The sequence below is a fragment of the Phyllostomus discolor genome, chromosome 11, assembly GCF_004126475.2.
Source record: "Phyllostomus discolor isolate MPI-MPIP mPhyDis1 chromosome 11, mPhyDis1.pri.v3, whole genome shotgun sequence".
In the NCBI taxonomy this organism is placed as follows: Eukaryota; Metazoa; Chordata; class Mammalia; order Chiroptera; family Phyllostomidae; genus Phyllostomus; species Phyllostomus discolor.
This window is the reverse complement of record NC_040913.2, coordinates 80522660-80537685: the sequence shown is the minus strand read 5'-3', so window position 1 is coordinate 80537685 and position 15026 is coordinate 80522660. Positions and strand designations below refer to the sequence as shown.

Genomic DNA, 15026 nt, shown 5'->3' with positions numbered 1-15026 from the left:
GTGAAACTAGATTAGCAGCAAAAGCCAAGTCAATAGAAGACCTTTTTTCTAAATTGTCATTTTTGTGGGGGACAAAAGAATAAATTTTATTCATGCCTTCATTTGTTATCTAAGGAAAGAGCATTATAACATTTCTGAAAACATTTTATGGACTTTTAATGTTAAATGGATGTTTTTCTTATGATTTCAAGCCAGGAAAAGTCTTGTCTCCTTTAATGCCTGAATCCAAGCAAAGAACTGCTGAGAATGGCATCAAACAAACAAACAAACAAAGAACACTGCAGGAATTTGCAGATATCGTGCTGGCGTTATGGCACAGAACAAATGATCGGTCCAGAAAGCTGGCTTCGTGTCTATCAACGTATTAAGTAGCCATGAATGTCAAGCTCCACCTTTAGCACAGAAAGTGAAGACTGGTTCCAGCACGCACACCAAATTATTCAGGCCCGAATCGCCTCCCAGTCCCAAGAGTGGGCCTTTGCAGCCAGGGGAGGAAGTCATCCTCAGGCTTTCCTGGGAGAGAGAGGACTCGCTGCCCACACAGGTCTCTCCCTGGTTCGCACCTGCCACTTCTGAGGACTCCTTAGAACCAGCTGCATAAATGTCCCTTGACGCTATTCAGGAGACTGCATAGGCAGGTTACAAAAGTCTCAGCTCAGAAATGCTCCAACTGAAGTCTAGCTGGAGTTTAAAAATCAAGCAAAGGAGAAGTCTATTTTTTTCCCGTGGCTTATAACTCGGGGGAGATAGATAGGGAGTGGCCAAAAACACTTACTATAAAGCCACCATTGACATGTCAGTTCAAAGATTCCTTGTAGCCACTTTAAATGGGGATATGATTTATCACTCTTCACTATCTAATATTAAAATGATGTTGACACATGTTATTAAAGATAATATACAAAGATTTTGTGGTCGAACAGACTGTATCTGACAAATAGGAAATAGTTGCTGGTTTGTTTTATTACCCCTCATTCTACATAAGTTTCAGCTGGAAACGCACCAGAATAAAAATCAAGGCTGACTTTATTTAACTAGCCTAGAAACTCTGACATGGGGTAATTATATTATCTCTATCTTCTGACTGTCAGTTCAGATGAAAACCTTTGCTGCTTCTGAAGAAAAAAGGGAAGATTGAATAAATTTCTGGTTCTTTGGGCAGGATATTATTTTAAAAAAGGAAAGTCTAGAATGAGGAATTTATTGTCAAATAAAATGTATAACACTAATATGAGATTTCAGACTAGTCCAGCTGGCTGCAGATCAAATAGTTCAGAAGGAAGCTGAGCCAAGCCTTTTGCTAAAAGGTCCCTTTCTTTTACGGGGGAGCAAGGACCATTACCAGCCCAGAATAGCCAGTGAGATGTGTATGGAATCAAAGGCAGGGTAGGAGCCAGAACCTTGGATTACGAAGCAGGAAGTCTTAGTTCTATTCCTAGCCCAGCCTCTAATTTATCACGGCTGTCCATGGGATGCCGCAGCTCATTGACGAGCAGAATATTCAGGCCGTGCTGTATCGGCTGAGCCAAATATCCAGTCTTTGGAAGCATCTGGGTATTTCACTGAGTCTTTTTGGTTTTCTTCCAAACGCTCCCGATTAGGAAAACAGAGCCCGTGCGCCACGAGGGGAGGCGCCCTGTTTGCCGGTCTTCATGTTTGCCCAGTCTGTAAAATATCCGGTAATTTTCACCTCCTCACTACGTGTGTGTGCCGTGCTCTGGAATGCACCATAAAGAGCATCTGAGAGAAGAGGAGGGTTGGATTGTCCTCCCCAGATGTAGGGAAGGAAGGGTAGTATAGGCTGCTGTCCTCCAATTCAGAGGCTTCTTGGAGAGAACGACCCCCTGAAAACCCTGTTTCACTCTCCCCCAGGTACCACTGCGATCCAAGTGACCGCACTGCCCAGCGACTAAATCGCAGTTGGGAGTAAGGAAGGAGCATCTTTCAGATTTCCCCATGAACACCAAGTGGCTTGGCCACGCTAGGTTTCTGACAACAAATAAAATTGAATATACTTTTCTCTCTTAATTTGCCTAAGTATCCACTGACTTGTGTCTGAAAGAGATATAACTGGAAACTTCTCCACATCTGCTACCTGTATCATCTATACCTTGGCAACAGCTGCTTACAGTCTCAAGAAAACAGGCTGGTTCTGTCCTCAGCAGCACACAGGCGCAGACTGGAGAAAGGAGACATATCCCACACCATGGACTCCAGGGCAGCTTGCAGTCAACTACATGCTGTTTCTTCACTGAAAAACCAGACTGTGGCTGACCAATAAGAATAGTCCGTTCATGTTCTACACGGGCACTTCACTCTTAGACTGCATCAAAGAGCATGTATAGAACATGGGGAAATACTTGCTCACTCTGCCTTCATCAGAAAACATGTAGAGTAATACATTTAATTCTGGGCACCCACCATTACTTGGGTCATTGACAGAATTATGTCATATCCAGAGGAGAGTTAACGAAACTAATGAGGACTTGGAAACATGTCACAGATGAAATAATTACAGGAACTGAAGATGATTCACCTAGAAAAGCAAAAAAATGGGCATAACATAGTTCTTCAAATATTCGAAAGGCTATTTCATGGCATAGACACTACTTATGCTGCCTAGTTCTGGAAGGAGGACCTGGGGAGTAAGAGGAACTCTAAAAATTCCAACTGTACAAATATGAAATAGGTTGCTTCCAAGAGGATGATATATAGCATGCAGTAGATGGTCAACAAACATGTCTTGGATAATTGTTAAGTAAAAGTGTAAAGAACTGGACTAGCTGTTTCAAAGATCTTTTGCAATTAATTGTGGTCATTGGTGTTCTTCTGAAACATGGTTTTGGGAAAGAATGGGAGCGAAGTTGCAGAAGTTGAGAAGAGAGTACATGATGCCTAAATGTCTATTAAATTAAACATTGTATCCTCAGAAGTAAAGCAAAAAGGGAGTACTGGACAAAGACCAGGGCAGGGAGTAGGGTCAGCTGGGCTGTAGTCCTAACCAATGTGTCAATGAAAGAGTCATTTGAACCCTCTGGAATCCACTTCCTAACCTGCAAAGTCCAGACACTGGAACCGATAACCATTGTCCCTGACTAGATTTCTAATGTCTTAAGTGAAGGGTTGAATAAGGTATCCCAGTGACATAATAAATAACTTAAACAAATTGTTTTGACTTACATAAATAAAAATACAAACACAAAGATAAGTTAATTATAATGAATTTTAAGAAATTCTGAGCCCTGGCTGGCATGGCTCAGTGGATTGAGTGCGGGCTGTGAACCAAAGCATCTCAGGTTCGATTCCCAATCAGGGCACATGCCTGGGTTGCAGGCCACGGCCCCCAGCAACCGCACATTGATGTTTCTCTCTCTCCCTCCCTCTCTCTCTCTCTCTCTCATCTCCCTCCCTTCCCTCTCTAAAAGTAAATAAATAAAATATTTAAAAAAAAAGAAATTCTACAAACATAGATAATGGATAGCCAGAAAGGCAGATAAAGGAGGCAACACTAGAAGAAAAGAGAATGCTCTAGAGGAACACTAAATTGAAATTTACAGTTTATACCAAACTCTACCTGGACAAGAAGAAAAGTTAAGGCAGATAAATGTATTAAATAAATAAAATGCATTAATTTAATTTGTTGTGTGCTTGTCTTCCAACTCCAGATTTAATAAAATCTTATTTGTAGCTAAAAATCAGCCATGAGAGTATTTACACCACAGGAATCAGCACACACCACAAACCAGGACTTGATTTTTATTTGGAGATCCAGTGATTAAACATTTACCAGTATATCACCACCCAAACTTCTATTAAACAGGTTCCCGAAACAATTTCTTCTTTTCACTTTGATCTAAAAATATGTGGGGCCTTGTTATAAAGCCATCTGTCATTTCTTTATTACCCTATAATGTGGGCCCGATTCAGACTTCAGCATAAAATGGCCTATGGTTAGAACTGGAAGTATAATCTGGAGGTAAATTGAACTACTTAGCATGTATTAGTCATGCTAAGTGGCATGGCTAAATATAAAATATGAGGTTCCACAATGTTTGATTATCAGTATGTGTTGAGAACTCTAGAAGTTTAAAAGACATAGTAAATCGCTCATTTGCTTACATCCTGCCAGTGTCGTTGCACAAAGATAAAAGTGATCTCTCTACAGTAACCTTCATGACAGAATCTAATTTGACTGCTATTCATGTTCAACCTCTTTCGGCTTTACTAACCTCTTTTCTGATCCTCTTATTCACCAGACTCATTCCCATCTCAACATTCTTGTATCACGCTTTACTTTGCAGGGACCACTATTTAGTGAGTCCTCTCCTCTCCTCTCCTCCCCTCCCCTCCCCTCACCTCTCCTCTCCCCATTTCCTTCCTCATCTCCATTTCTTTCTCTCCTCTCCATCATTCTCCTCTCACTTCCTCAGAAAGCTTGCTCAGCCCACCCTGTACAAAGTGGGACACTCCCCCACAGTTACTGTGTATCTCATTACCCTTTTTATTTTCTTCATACATTTGTCCTATTTATGAGTATGTTAACTTTCAGTGTCTGTCTTCTCATAGTTGACTATAATATTCAGGAAAGAGACAATTTTATGTTTGTTATTCACTGGTAACTGTTGTACCCTTTAATAGTGGTTGGCCCAGAACAGATGTGACTGCAAGAGAGAAGGAAGGAAGATAAGAGGGAAGAGAATTTAGTATCTTGGCCTTCACTGAAGAGGGTCAAGTTACTGAAATACTGAGAAGTTCATTAATAGGCAACTTCACTTCTAAGAAGTTAGTTCCTCTTCTTGGACTGTAATGACAGCATGAAATGAAAGCTTCATTGTAGAAGTAAATGTAGCCAAAATCTGCAAATACACATCTCTGTTTTCAAGCATGAGTATTTATTGGAGTTTTCAAGCTTTAGTGTTCATTGGAGTAGCCATGGACATATGAAAAGTTAGAGCTTTGCAAACTTAGTACTTGGACTTTAAAAATAACAATAATATTTATCTCTAATTTGTAGTCAACTCTCTTTTGTGAAGTTTTATGAATGTGGATGTAACATATGATACTGGTTTGTGTACTTGACACTTCAGGCTGAACGTAATAATTAGAGACTAAGGAGAAGCATCATGAAGGAAAGGGAGGAGCAATTGGCTTATTTCTCTTCGGAAATGTTGTAGACCAAGGCTGTTTGGTTCTGCTCCTTTTGGCAGACCATTTGAACTAATTTGACGTTCAGCCCATGGGTTTGAAAGCATTTTTAAGGCACGATCTCAGCATCCAGTTAATTCAAAGACAAATTGTTTCTGAAGCTACTGCTTCAGGATATGCTGCTTTATTTAATATTAATTTAGGGGGAAACATTGAAATATATTCTCTAAGGCTTTGGGGTATTATTGCACTGACTCCTATTGATTTTATTATTATTATTTCTGAAAATGTATTGCATGTGCAAAGTATAACTTGACTCTATGTCTGCCAGCTAGAAAAATGTAACATTTGTGCATGAGGATGTTATAACTGAGAAAGAAAAGACAACTATACCAAAACATATGTATATGTAGAAATGCAAAGAATGTTTATCTTGCCAAACATAACTTAGATACAAAAGAGAAGGAAATTACAAACAAATACATTGGAAGAATAATTAATGGGACTTTGAGTCTTCTATTCAGTCAGATTTTTTCCATTTTCTAGATTATTGAGAAGAGAATGAAACTGTATAATCTCTGATATTTCTGAGACTCTATTTTAAGGTATAAGCAGAATTTTACTACAAATAATGCTCTTTTTAATATAATAAGTTTTGTAACATTGAGAGATATGATGTAAAGTTCAAGTTTGTTTATTTGCATATACCTTGAACCCTCTTAAGTACAGTAAAGCTTTATCATTATAAGAGTTCTGTAGTTCTCTGTCTGAGCCTCATTACATTGTTTAGAAGCAGGGAAAATGGAAGTAAATTGAAATACTAATCACAGTATAGTATTCTAAAGGTTAACACAACCCCTAAAATTCTTAACTTATTCTCAAAATTAATGGACTTGTTGAAAGATTACTAGCTTTTTAATTTGACATGTCTGTTAAACCAAGCAAAAGTTTAGCTTACCCAAATAATTTACTAATATTAGATTAATGATTCTTTGACCAACTTAATATAATAAAGCAATCGATTGACATCTGAAAGATAATGTTTGTGATATTAACAATCTGTTCTAGTTGCTTGAGGTACAGAAACTGCTACAGAATTAGATTAATCCATGTAATTACTCTGGCTTCTGTTCTTTGTTGGTTTCTCCCAATGGTAGCTTGGAAATGTAGGAAGATTGAAAGAAAAATGGCAAAAACAAAATAAGAGATCTCATTCAGACAGCCACCTCATTCATGTCACTACTGATACCATCCCCCAAGCAAAGACCCCAACCTGCTCCCTTATGTTCACACTCTCTAGGCTTCTTTTGTCATATAGTGTCCCTTCAACGTTGCCTCTGGTGGTCCTTTCGAAGCTGATGTCACCTATGAAAATATTTCAGATAGATGAGAAGATGGTAACATGAGACACACGTGATGATTTCTCTCAAAAGGGCTCTCCCTGAGTCCACTACATCCCTCAGTAGGCTCCTACTGTGCTTCCCCTGATGTTACTTTTTCTCACCCAATACTCTACCCAACCCTGACACCTTACACAGCACACAAGGAATCTGGAAGCTTTCTAATATTAATTGACTTGCTTTGATCACACAAGAGTAGTAAAAGTGATGCCCAAATAACTCTATATGGTCAATGAGAAGCTTTAGCTATTTCTATAAGCAACAGTATAGACATATGCCTATATTGTACATAATTCAGAATAAGTAACCAACATAATTTACAAATATATACCATCTTTGATGGTAGTATCTACCCATATGTGACCCTAAAAGTATATCCTAAAACTTACTCAAATACTTCTATGTTTCATGCAGGAGATATATATATCTATATCTATCTATATCTATATCTATAGATAGATATAGATAGATATATGAATGATTGTGAGGCTTTTGAAAGAAGTTTGTGAAAGAAAAAGAGGTTGCAAAGAAATATTGACAAAATATAGCTTCTCATTTTTTTACTATGCTCAGACGTATTCTTCCCAAAATATTTTTTATATTTCTTTTTTAAAGTATATTTCATTGACTATGCTATTACAGTTATTCCATTTTTTCTCCCCTTTATTCCCCTCCACCCTGTACACCCCATCCCTCCTGCATTCCCCACCCCCTTAGTTCATGTCCATGGGTTATTCATATAAGTTCTCTGGCTTCTCCATTTCCTATACTATTCTTAACCTCCCCCTGTCTATTTTGAACCTACCATTTATGCTTCTTATACCCTGCACCTTTTCCCCCATTCTCCCTCCTCCTCCTCCCTACTGATAACCCTCCATGTGATCTCCATTTCTGTGACTCTGTTCCTGTTCTAGTTGTTTGCTTAGTTTGTTTTTGTTTTAGGTTCAGTTGTTGATAGGTGTGAGCTTGTTGTCATTTTACAGCTCATATTTTTTATCATCTTCTTTGTCTTAGATAAAGCCCTTTAACATTTCATATAATAATGAACTTCTTCATTGTGATGATGAACTTCTTCAATTTGACCTTATCTGGGAAGCACTTTATTTGCCCTTCCATTCTAAATGATAGCTTTGCTGAATAGAGTAATCTGGATGTAGGTCCTTGCCTTTCATGACTTTGAACACTTCTTTCCAACCCCTTCTTGCCTGCAAGTTTTCTTTTGAGAAATCAGCCAAGATATTCTCTTATATGTAGTTTTAAATGTCTAACCACAAATAATTTAATGATTTGTATGTTACAATTAATGTGCACTGTGACAAGGGTAATATATAACTTTCCCCAAGAATAAGTAATTTGAAAGTGGTGAATATGTATCAGTGCTCATTGATGTTATACTTCCTTTTCATTGTGCTTTGGACCAGAAGACATGTATTTAATATTCATGCAAAATGCTTTCTTGGCAGCCGGTTACTATCTTCGCAATGAAGAGCCCATTGATGATACAGAACAAAACTTTCCTTTCCCCTTAAGTAGAAGACTGCCTATTATTCAGTGTCCTTTTTGTCACATTGAAGAACAGGGCACTTCTTATTCTTTCTAAGAAATGGCCTTTCAGATTCAGTAACAACATGTTCTGTTCCTCAGGAAATAAAAGAAGATCGAGATAGGGCGCGGCTAGACTCCATGGTGCTGCTAATCATGAAACTGGACCAACTGGATCAGGACATTGAGAATGCTCTCAGCACCAGCTCCTCGCCGTCCAGCACACCAACCAACCTGCGGCGGCATGTTCCTGTGAGTCTTCCAATTTCCACTTCTTCTCCCACGGGCATGCTATCTCTTTACTTCGTGCAATCCCTCTTGCACATGAAACATCTTTGATGGTAGCATCTACCCCTATGTGACCCTAAAAGTGTTTCATAAAACTTACTCAAATATTTCTATGTTCCGTGCAGGGTCTGTAAGAGAAGGGTGTGACTCAAAAGAAAATCATTATTATTAGACCAAAAGAGGGTCACCCTGGAAAATTATGCTTCCTGCTAATCAAATCCTCTTCATTATGGTCGTTTCCCTAATTATTCAACAATATGCTATGAACACCATTAGCAATGCTATGTCTATCTTACTTAGTATTTTATTTCCAGTATCTTCAAATTTGCATTGCATGTAGAAGATGATTAATAAATATTTGCTACATGGATGGGTGGATGAATGGATGGACACATCCAGCATACTACAAGAAAGAACTTGGATTAATTTGAAAATGCTCTAAAATTAACTCAGTGAATAAGACAGAAGTGAAAATTTTATTCTATGCATTCATTTTATATAAGAATGGTCACTCCTCATAGATTCTGACACTCATAATTTGCATGACACAGATCCCAGACTGACTATACACTTTACATATTTATTATTAGCTCCATAGTAAATGACTTGGATTTTACAGATCCAGCGAATGTGATGGTAGAATGTATTTATAATTAGGCCATGCATTTTTTCACTTAATCTGTTACTTTCATTATACAGTAATAAATGCATTAAGTCAAAAAATTATGTACTTACCTAAATCAAAGGGACAAGAAATCCTACACATAAATTTGAGCGTCTATCAAAATAGAACTATTCTGCAGCAAGTCTTTTACTTAGCATAGTTCTACTATGGATTCTGTAGTTATTCAAGACTCATTGTGACTGTGGGACAGAATATTTCAAGGTAAGTAAACAAACTAAAATAGTAACTAACTTTAGTATATACTAGGTATTATTCTAAGTTCTCCACGTACGTCAACACATGTATTCCTCACAACACTTTCAAGTGAGTGAAAAGCATAGAAAAGTTGGTGATGGCATGTGCCAGAGACAGCATGCACACCCAACCAGTCCTGATCCAGAGCCAGTCCATGTAACCGCCACACCACACTGTGTTCTCTAGCTGACTTAATGGAAATGCCGTAGCTTGCACAAAAAAAAATAATTAAAAGTGAATGTGAAATTAAGTACTTCAACCTAGAAAGCCAGTAGGAATTTTTGTTTTTCCTTGTAACCTTCCAGATAATTTTTTCTTATCCTTCAGGATTAGTCTCCAATGTGTTCTTTAGGGTTAAGTCTTCCCTAAGTCTCCTCTGTACTCCCAGACAGAACCAACTACCCCTTCCCTGGTGCTGCCACAGGGCTTGCGCATGTTTTTTGTAGGACAGGCATCCAAATGGAGGAAATGCAATCAAAGGAATCTAAAGACCAACAAGAAGGGACGTTTAATCTTGTTTACATAGGACAGGTGTGCAGAAATGTCATACTCATTTTCATTAACATTTTTAAAGCCAGAAAAAACATATTTTTCAATAAGAGTACTCCTTAGCGCTTCTTTGCTATAAATGGAGGCATAGAACACATTTTTTTTCTTTTAAAATTGCCTAGTGTGAGTTGTTCATCTCTCTCCTATCTCTTTAATCTTTCCCCTGTTCCCTCTGCATTGAGCTTTTCTTCAATCCCCGAGTATTTCGGAGAAAAGCCTCAGCCCAGAATTCTGCTATGCACAGTTGCGTGGTGTTTCTCTTCAAGTCAGAGAACAGGATAGCCAGTATCTGTTAGACACGCTTCTCTGTGGAACGATCAAGACGAAAAAGGAGGGGAAGCAAATGTGGGGGGTGGTTTTGAAATTCACCTGTATCTCCATCTTCCATCTCCACTGGAGATGGAGGATGAGAATATAAACTGGATTTTATATTATATGCACTATCTCCCGGAATATCACCACCCTTGCCGAATACTGGTTCATTCTGTAAACAAACATCTACTTCCGGGTCGTCAGTTCAGCAGCTCCTTAGAACAGGCAAAATAACACACTAGAAACATGAAGAACATTGAAGTCTCCAGGCCTGGGTCCAAACAGCAACTCTACAGCTGACTGTCTGAGGACAGAAGAAAATGATTAATTTCTCACCTCCACGATTGTGTGAAGAAGGAGAGGTTGTTTCCTGGCTCATTGGGAGGAGCAGACAAAAGAATGTACGTAAGACGTGTCGCCCAGGTTGGGCAGAGACTGCGGCTTGGTGTGCCTCCATTCCCCTCCCTTCCCCCACGTGCTCACCTGCACGCGACACTGGACCAGACGGAACAAAACCTCTCCTGCAGCCCTCCAGACTTCTTTTTTTGGTCTTTATGCTTATGTTGGGTCATCCCTTGTTCTTTACTGCTGTGCCTTGGTATTTAAAAGCTAATTTTAAAATCCTCCCATCATCAAAATATTTTCCACAGGCGCTTTCCATTGCTTTTGATCATTGTGCCATGGAATAAAGGGATTATGACAGAATGATCAGGGCCTTGATTATCCACCCAGAAGCACTGCCCAGATGCAGGGAGACTCCCTCTGCCGCACCCTCACACTGCCCTGCGAATCTACAGCTTAGGAGGGAGGACAAGACGCGCAATGATACGGAGACCTCACTGTGAGACTATTTCCGAGAAAATGCTGGAGCAAATTCTACTTATAATAAGATATTTACAGGATAGTATAGGCTGGAGTCTTTCAGGTGCAAAATAGATATACTGAAAGAAGAGTAGAGGTAAAGACTTTAAGGAGGCTGCCTTGATAGAGCCTAACCAGTTGGGGCCACATAGACCTCATTGTTAAGGCCAGCTCTTCCAACAGAATGTGAACGGTCAATGGAATTGCCTCAAGCCTTGGTGTCATCAGCTTTCAAATGATAATGAGACATGAGCTTCTACGCAGACTTGGTGAAAATAGAAGCAGAGAATAGCTGTAAAGTGTTGTCTTTAAAAAGTAAAAACACGTAAGGGATTGATTTATTAAAGTTTTATTATTTTACCTTAGAATTATAGTACTATTAGAAAGATTCAAGGTTGCCCTGTTATTTATAGTCAAATTATAAACAAGAAGGAAAAATTAATGCAAGAGATGTCTGATGTACATAAAGGTCAAGCGTAAATAACTTATAAGTTATCTGCTACCTATAATTATGCTTTTGATGTTTATATATGACCTGCTATTGGTGACCATTCACTTGAAGTTGGTTCCATCTGAAATTTTAATCAATCATATTTCTCTTCAGTAAACTGATATCTTTTCCATGCAAAAAGGGAAAATATGGCCACTTATCTGAAATCACTCGTAGGATGAGAAATTTGGTTAGGGTTATGTGTTTTTAAACACACACACCCCTAAATATTGTATACTCCATTTTTATATTCATTATCATTATGTCATTTGTACTCCTTTTTAATTTTTATTAAAAATAAACCCACCTTTTTCTTTTCTTTTTTGCAGTTTTGAGATATAATCGACATATAACATTGTCAACACTTGAGGTGTGCAACGTGGTGATTTGACACACTTAAATATGGCAAAAGGATGACCAAACTGAAATTGGTTCACACAGCCATCACCTCATGCACTTACAATTGTGTGTGTTGAGAACATTTAAAATGATTCTCTTAGCAACTTTCAAGTATATAATACACTCCTGTTAACTACAGTCACTGTACTGAATGTTAGATCCCAGAACTTACACGTCTTATAACCGGAAACTTTTACCCACTCTGACCAACATCTCCCCATCCCCCTGCCAGCCCCGGGCCACCACCATTCCACTCAGTCGCATGAGTTTGGCTTTTGTTTTGTTTTGTGTATGTAGATTCCACATTTGCGATTGCACAGTATTTGTGTTTCTGCTGATTTATTTCACTTGTCCTAATGCTTTCAAGTTCCATCATGTTCCCAGAAGAGGCAGAATTATCTTCTTTTCTATGGCTAAGTAGTATTTTATTGTATGTGTGTATATACATATAATATTTTCTTGCATTTATGTGTGTCACACTCTTAATTTGAATAAGCAAAATAATACATTAGAAACATTAGGAACATTAGTCTTGACCCCCTTGTTAAATATTTTTTGACCATGTATGCATGTGTTTATTTCTGGACTCTCTATTCTTTTAGTCCACTGGTCTGTGTGTCTGCTTTTATGCCAGTGCCATACTCTGGTGACTACCATAATTTTGTAATATAGCTTGAAATCAGGAAGTGTGATGCCACCAGCTTTAGCCTTCTTTCTCAAGCTTGCTTTGGCCACTTAAGGTCTTCTCTGGTTCCAAAACAAAATTTAGGATTGTTTATTTCTATGATACATGTTTTTGGATTTTTGACAGAGATTGCACTGAATCTATAGATCACTTTGGGTAGTATGAACATGTTCACAATTTTTATTCTTTAAATCAAAAATACGGGACATCTTTCCATTTATGTATGCTTTCAGTCTCTTTCTTCAATGTCAGTGTACAGATCTTTCACTCCCTTGGTTAGATATTACTATTTGTTAGTCTAGTGATTCTTTCCTAAAACAATGTTTCATGAGTATGTTCTGGATGCAGGCATTGTTCTAAGGTCTGGGAAATGTATCAGTGAGAAAGACACATAAACTACCTGCTTTTATGATTAGTAGATTCCATTAGGAGAAGACACATCAGTTGTCAACAACTCTTTTTTTTAAGTATTATTTATTTAATTTTTTAGCTTTGAGGGCTGCTCTTTTTTTTAAGATTTTATTTATTTATTTTTAGAGAGGGAAGGAAGGGAGAAAGAGAGAGAGAGAGAAACATCAATGTGCGGTTGCTGGGGGTCATGGCCTGCAACCCAGGCATGTACGCTGACTGGGAATTGAATCTGCAACACTTTGGTTCGAAGCCCGCACTCAATCCACTGAGCTACACCAGCCAGGGCATTAACAACTCTTTAGTGTGCCCATGTGTGTTGGGAGAAGAAAGGGGCAGGAAGGTGCTGGTGGCAGGGAGAAAGCATGGGGAGAGCATGTGCATGCCCTTCATATCAATGCATTTTTTAACAGGATCTGGAGTCGGGATCTGAGAGCGGAGCAGATACCACTTCAGTAAATCAGACATCAGTAAATTTGTCTTCTAACACCGAGTCCGCTGACCTCCCATCGTCCACCCCAGGGGCCAATTCTGGAACGAAACCCAAGTCTACGGTAAGTCATAAATGATAGCAGCCAGTTTCAACATGAAGTGTTGATGATCATAAGGTAAGAATTGATATTTCATCCATTCAATATAGAAGAAATACTCTCAGACTTTTAGTTGCAGTGACTCGATAATATTTAAGTGCAACCCAACATGTGCTGTTTGTTTTATAAATGATAACACAAGTGCTTCACTGGTATTTCACGGTTCCAGAATTATGCAAAATACGGTATTACATTTTGTTGCTGGATACTCAGAACTTTAAAATGTAAAATCTGAAGACGGCTCTCCCTGCATTATTTCCTTGATCATACTGCTTATCAGTTGGAAAATTGCCTCTGCAAGCTTAGATAGAGAGATATAAAATCACACACATCATAAACCTTATGTGAGCATTAAATGGCATCGCTCATGGAAAGTGCTTAGTGAAACGCTTAGCGCAGAACAAATACTGAATAAATGTAAGCTACTATCATTGTCCTTATGATGCTTCATTGACTTTAAAATGCTACCAAAACAAATGAAAAGGAGAATTACCACATATAACATTATAACATGGCGAACTGTGAATAAAAGACATTTTCCTTTAAGTAAAAACTTGAGCTGCAACAGAAAAGCAGTATTTGACTCTAAAAGGTAACATTTATGGAGGAAGTAATTACTACTTCAAATATCTAAGGTCCCAGCAGCTCCAAAATAACCTTTCCTAGTTTAGTGAAAATCATAGTGTCGTATTATTTTTTTAAATGCCCATGTTAGCTAAACACAGAGAAAAGGTTTGGATTCCTTATTCCCCTGCCTTTAAAATAAGAGACAAGTCTGAAATAAGACCCAAAAGAGAATACTGCCTTCTGAATTTAAAACATAGTGGATATGTTCATTTGCAAGAATATCTAAACATTTTTGATGGAATAAATATTTATTGAACATCTACTATGTACCATGCATTGTAAAACTCAGAATAAAACATATTCTCTGTCTTTAAGCAGCTCGCAGGCTAACAAAGGGAGGTACACAACTAAACAGTGAAATGCAATGCATGCTGTAGTACTGTGTATATTGAAAATAAAAGAAACCAACGGCATACTACACAATCCTATTTGGGGATACACTGAAAAAATAGGGTCAAAAAAAATCGTGTGCAAACAGGCTGTCTTCAATGAAATGGTGCTCTTATTTTTGCATAGTGGGTAAAGGAGGTTGAGATGCAAAATTATAATACGAAAGTCGGTGATCTCATTTTACCTCTTTCTCATTAAGGCAAAAGATAAAAGCCGCTCAACAATTTTAACTTGAAGGTTTAAGAAATATTGGAGCATTGACTTTTTGAACACTGGGGACAAGTGTGGGGCTGACATATAAGAAGGAAATCAAAAAAAGGTGAATTAGCTTTTTAAAGGTCCATATGTTGAAGAGCCGTTCTTTTCCCTCTGATATTTATTGCATGAAGTCAGAATTATTCTAAAGTAAAAGACTAATTAC

General features: G+C 38.1%; 1 protein-coding gene across 2 annotated transcripts in view; it reads left to right on the top strand.

Annotated features, from left to right (window-relative positions):
* Window positions 1-15026, top strand: part of DLC1 (DLC1 Rho GTPase activating protein) — a 338602-nt gene that overhangs the window by 76315 nt on the left and 247261 nt on the right. For both annotated transcript variants that reach the window (XM_036011671.1, XM_028526373.2), the window contains 2 exons: window positions 8190-8339; window positions 13412-13552. In XM_036011671.1, the coding sequence (XP_035867564.1) occupies window positions 8190-8339; window positions 13412-13552 (291 nt within the window). The remainder of the gene's footprint in view (window positions 1-8189; window positions 8340-13411; window positions 13553-15026) is intronic.